The sequence below is a fragment of the Mesitornis unicolor genome, unplaced genomic scaffold, assembly GCF_000695765.1.
Source record: "Mesitornis unicolor isolate BGI_N332 unplaced genomic scaffold, ASM69576v1 scaffold15146, whole genome shotgun sequence".
Lineage (NCBI taxonomy): Eukaryota > Metazoa > Chordata > Aves > Mesitornithiformes > Mesitornithidae > Mesitornis > Mesitornis unicolor.
The window spans coordinates 2,924-8,607 of record NW_010190453.1 but is presented as its reverse complement, the minus strand read 5'-3'; the positions used below and the strand labels follow the sequence as shown (position 1 = coordinate 8,607).

Sequence of the window (5,684 nt, the reverse complement as noted above, 5' to 3'; positions counted from 1 at the left end):
CTGGATGAGCTTTGGAGGGCCCTTCCAATCCCTGATGTTCTGGGATTCTGTGATTCTGTGATTCTCAACTCAGTTGCCAGTTTGGAGTCGACAGAGGCAATTTCTCTGTGCCTCAACAGCACATGCTTGGCTAAGAGCTGCTGAAAAGCTGCATGGAAGAAGTTGTCAAAGATGCTGTTCCCTGATGTGTGGTTGTTTGCATTCATGCATCAGCTTCTTTTTTGTGTGCACATATATATGTGTGTGTGTATATATATATTTTATATACGTATTTCTGGGTCACAGATCATGATGCTTATAAAGAAGTTAGTCCTTATTCTGGATAAAATCACAACAGTAGCCTGGTGAGGGCTCTGGAGAACAAGCCTGATGAGGAGCAGCTGAGGGAACTGGGCTTGTTTAGCCTGGAGAAGAGAAGGCTGAGGGGAGACCTCATCACCACCTCCAACTGCCTCAAGGGAGCTTGTAGAGAGGTGGGTGCTGGTCTCTTCTCCCAGGTGATGGGGGATAGAACAAGGGGAAACGGCACCAAGCTGTGCCAAGGGAGGTTCAGGTTAGAGCTAAGGAGGAAGTTCTTTACTGAGAGGGTCGTCAGAAGCTGGAACAGGCTGCCCAGGGAGGTGGTGGAGTCACCATCCCTGGATGTGTTTAAAGAGCGGGTAGACGAGGTACTTAAGGATATGGTTTAGGGGGTAGACAGGAACGGTTGGACGTGATGATCTCAGAGGGCTTTTCCAACCGAGCGATTCTGTGATTCTGTGGAATAAATGAGGTTGAAAGAGCCTGGGCTAAACCAGGGTGATGCAGTTTATCAGCTGCTTATTTCACGGTTCTACGTCTCACAGGGCCAGCGCAACCTCACTGCTCGTGCTGAGCTTCGGCCCCAAAGCCCCCCCAGGCAATGTCAGCGCCAACTCACGACAGCTCTGTGTTCATTGTTCCAGCTCCAGCAGCATTTGATGAAAGCAGAGGTCACCCACATTTTTCATCCGTCCACTTCCTGAACAAGCACGACCTGGACCCGGTTTTAGCGCAGGTGTGTGACCTTTGGGGCCGTTCCTTCCATGGCATTGAGTCATTCCCCACGTATATACCCCGGGTCTTTGCGTTCAGCTGCTCCCCGGCCTCACACGTGCAGAAAGCGGCGCTCTGCCATGAAGCTGACTGGTGCTCTGCTCATCGCCACGGTGCTCTGCAGCTCCCTTGGTAAGTTTTACCAACAAAAACAATAGGATTTTAGATTTTAAATTATATGTAATATATATGTAATGTTTATATAACATTGACTTCATTAAACCTCTGTACAAAGTATTCAAAATATTCCGGGTACTATTAAAATACCAGATGGAAACGAATCTAAGAAGCAACTGAAAGGCACCTTGATGCCTGGTTTAAAATTTGCAGAAAAGACTCCCGTGCCTGCTGGCAGAAGCGATGGTCCCTTGATTCCCACTGAAGTGTTCTGGTGCTGACAGGGAAATTCAGGTACCTGGCCTCCAGGAAAACACCAACCACAGCAGTTTGTGCAGGGGCTCCTAAAGTTCTTTCCCTTGGACACTTACAGTGGGGTTCAACTGCCTGAATGTGGTGTCTGCAATGTTGTGGCCGGTGTTGGAGGACTCATCCTGGTTCTCCTGTGCCAGGAGCAATGTCAGAAGGCGACAAGATTTAGACTTGAAGGAAAGAGATTAGGAGAACAGAAACACTTTCAGTTTAGTGCTGGCAATTCTGGAGATAGGAGGAAAAAAATGTAATTACTGCGTATTACAGCCAGCCCGGGTGATGGGTACATGGACATAGTTAGAGAAGGGAGCCCAGTTGGTTTTGATATCTGGTTAGAGAACAAGGAATAATGTAAGGGGACAAAGGTGCATGGAAACCAAAAACCAAACACAATACAAAGCCTGAGAGGAGTCTGGGTGAAGAGAAGGTGGAGGTGATGAAGAAGGGGAGCTGAGGCCCAGGCAGGCAGAAGCTTCTCCATGAATGGTGGGACCCCACTGAGGGACCTGTGCAACAGCTCCTGCACTGGCAACCCATTGCTCTAAAAACATAAAAAGAATCCCTGCAAAGCTGAGAACACGCTCAGCAAAAGCTTGGTGAGGTTTGCACGTCATTGCTGGGCTGGAAGGGGTTAAGGGGTGGGAGCAGGAGCAAGCGAAGGGTTCCCTCACTGCTCCCCACTTTGCCTTTGCGCTCCAGGGGCTGGCTCTGCTCATGAGGTTGTCCCCAGCTTCCTGCAGACGCTTCTTGAGGGCTCTGCCGAGCAGCTGTACGCCGGACCCATTTCCCAGTATCACCTGGATGATTTGACCAGAGCTGCTTTGACCGCATTAAAGGAATGCATCGATGAGCTTTCTCCTGAGCATGTGAAGGCCCTCATCAGTCTGCTGGTAACTCACTCCTTTTATTATTACTGTAAGTGTCTATAATCGAGCAGCCTTGTACCAGATTCTGGAGAAAGAGCACCCAAATAGGCTCTTCTCGGTGACAAACAATGATAGGACAAGGGGTAACAGACACAAGCTGGAACACAGGAGGTTCCACTTCAATTGGAGAAGAAACTTCTTCTCAGTGAGGGTGACAGAGCCCTGGCCCAGGCTGCCCAGAGAGGTTGTGGAGTCTCCTTCTCTGCAGACATTCAAAACCCGCCTGGACGCCTTCCTGTGTAACCTCATCTGGGTGTTCCTGCTCCGGCAGGGGGATTGGACTGGATGAGCTTTGGAGGGCCCTTCCAATCCCTAACGCTCTGTGATTCTGTACGTGGCTCCCTGGCTCTGTGTCAGCGCCCATGTGTGAACCCCTGACGGGCATGGCCCTGGCGAGCTCCTGCGGGTGAGAGGCTCGGCCTCTGTCCCCCCCAGGTTCTGCCGTTCACTACAGGCTCAGGAACCGTGCGTGACCTGTCTCTGCAGTTGGGTGTTTCGGTTCACCACGCTCACTGCTCTCACTTTCCGTTTCAGAAACTTGTACGGGGAGAGGTTTAAATGAACAAAGTATTTGACTCAACTGCTGGCAACGCTTCTCGACAACTTCCAGCTTCTTGTATCCAAAGCCTTGGGGAAAACAACAAATACTAAAAAATGGAGAAAACCAAGATGCTGGCAGCCGTTCTGCTAAACTCCGTGTGCTGTTTGTGCGACACCCTGCCACCTTCCAGCCTGTTTTAGATCTTATTTCTTTAGAGGTAACTTCAAGTTCTAAATAAAATTAAGGCGATGTTTCAAAATGATTTCTGTGGTCTGTTTTTATAAATAAAGGCCTTTCTTTTTGCCCTTCTTACTGTTACAACTCTGTCTAAACAAAGTCTAAGCAGCAGCATCACTATGCACTGACTGCCCCAATTTAACTGCAATTTAACTCTGGATGACCTGAGGGGATCAGGTCCTCATCCAAAGCAACTTTTGCCAAGCGTGGGACCATTTTTCTTGATAAATGCAGTAGCTCTGATAGCGATGGATCCGAAACTCACTGAGCACAAGCTGAAGAGCCAGCTTGCTTTGGACCACACTCATGGTCCTCCGAGTCATCAGTCATCTGCTGGCCAGGGGCAACCCTCCAGTTACACAGAATCACAGAATCCCAGAACGTCAGGGATTGGAAGGGACCTCCAAAGCTCATCCAGTCCAATCCCCCTGCCGGAGCAGGAACACCCAGATGAGGTTACACAGGAAGGCGTCCAGGCGGGTTTTGAATGTCTGCAGAGAAGGAGACTCCACAACCTCTCTGGGCAGCCTGGGCCAGGGCTCTGTCACCCTCACTGAGAAGAAGTTTCTTCTCCAATTGAAGTGGAACCTCCTGTGTTCCAGTTTGTGTCCGTTACCCCTTGTCCTATCATTGTTTGTCACCGAGAAGAGCCTGGCTCCATCCTTGTGACACTCACCCTTTAAATATTTATAACCATGAATGAGGTCTCCCCTCAGTCTCCTCTTCTGCAAACTAAAGAGCCCCAGCTCCCTCAGCCGCTCCTCAGAAGGGAGATGCTCCACTCCCTCCATCATCTTTGTAGCCCTACGCTGGACTCTCTCCAGCAGTTCCTGTCCTTCTTGAACTGAGGGCCCAGAACTGGACGCAATATTCCAGATGCGGTCTCACTAGGGCAGAGCAGAGGGGCAGGAGAACCTCTCTCGACCTAGTTTCCCCCTTGTTTAACCAAGGACACAAAACCCACCTTGCTCCAGGGCGAGTGGATGGTGTGAAGCAGCTGGAGCTGCAGGTTGCTGTCCCATGGCCAGAGCGGGGAGTTGATGGCAGCAAATTCTCAGCTCGCACTTTGCATCTCTTGGTGCTTGTCCAAGAGGTCTGTGTCACGGCCTTGTTGGCAGTGGGAAGTCACAGAGCAAAGCTCTCATTTCAGTCACTCTGGCTTCTCCATGTGAGGGGCCCTGTAACCACAAGGCTCCTCAGGTGCTCCTGATCAGTGTCAGCAGGAGCATGTGTCTGTCTGCCCATCTCCCCAAGCTGTCTGGGGAGTTCCTGGTGACCGGGCTTTTCGACATCAATGCCCCAGAGACATGAAGTGACTTTTCCAGAGTCACCTTGGGAGGGTTGGGACACTGCTAAGAAGTTGTTTGGTTCTTCTGTGTCAGCAGGGTGCAAGCATTCACCCTGCAGCATCCGCAGCCTCAGGGCTTTGTGCCTCCCAGTGAACAACCCCAGACGTTACCCAGCACTTCATTTAGTGCCTACTGAGGCTTTTGGTCCCTCGCTTTTATGGTTCCCTCTCTGCCACTGCTGTCAGCCCCTTGCTGTCCCACCCCGACTCTCAGCCCTTTGTACACAGGACTTTGTGTACAACCCTCAGCTGTGCCGCTGTCCCAGACCCCCATGGACACCCTTCTTCTCAGCCCGGAGCTGGGGAAGCCCCTTTTCCAGGGCCAGAGCTTGGAAGGGCTGCTCCTCCAGCAGAGCCTCTCCCCAGCCATGCACCCAGGGCATTGCCTGTGCCCCTGAATCTGCTGCTGTCCCATGCCCCAGGATTCCCCAGCAGTGCCTGGCTGGGACAAGTGGCTGGGAGGGCACTGGCTGCTCAGGTGGGGGCTGCACAAGGCACTGGGTGCCCCCAGGTTACTCATGGGAGGGATCAGATGCTCCTTGGGTGCTTGTGCAAGGCACTGGGTGCACATAGGGTGCTTGTGCAAGGGGCCAGATCTGCCCCTCTCTCCACTCTCCCATGGGGACACAGGTGGCCAAGGGACCCAGGCATCTACATGACCCCTACAGCCCCACCCTTGTCCCCTCAAGGACCCAGGTGTCTGTCCCCATTGTGTCTTGTCCCCACCCCAGGCGCAGGCAGGGGACACGAGGCACAGCTCACGTATTTTATTTATTGTCCCCAGCTGTGACAAAAGGGGCTGCGCCCAGGACATTCCCAGGCATGAGGGGATGTCACCAAGTGTGGGGATGACACGGTGTGTCACTGGGGCTGCAGGGACAACACGGGGGGTCAGCAGATGTTGAGGGTGTCACAGGGTTGGGGGGACAATGTGGGGCGTTACCAGGGTTGTGGGGCGGTTTGACGACATGGGGTGACTCTGTGTGGGTGTGGGGACAGGGGGGGTCCCTACCCGCTGCCACGTGTGGGGACATGGCATGTCCTTGTGTGTTGCTGTACGGGGATGGACACACGGAGTGTCCCCATGTCTGTGTGAGGACTCTCAGGGTACAGCTCTGTCTCCAGCTAC

General features: G+C 52.4%; 1 protein-coding gene across 1 annotated transcript; it reads left to right on the top strand.

Annotated features, from left to right (window-relative positions):
- Positions 1-1,138: 1,138 nt before the first annotated feature.
- On the top strand, positions 1,139-4,518 carry LOC104542188 (secretoglobin family 1C member 1-like; the record flags this gene model as incomplete). The annotated part of the gene is made up of 3 exons (XM_010186409.1): positions 1,139-1,206; positions 2,203-2,393; positions 4,462-4,518. Coding segments are annotated over 3 exons (316 nt in total), but the record flags the coding sequence as incomplete, so codon positions are not given.
- Positions 4,519-5,684: the final 1,166 nt, after the last annotated feature.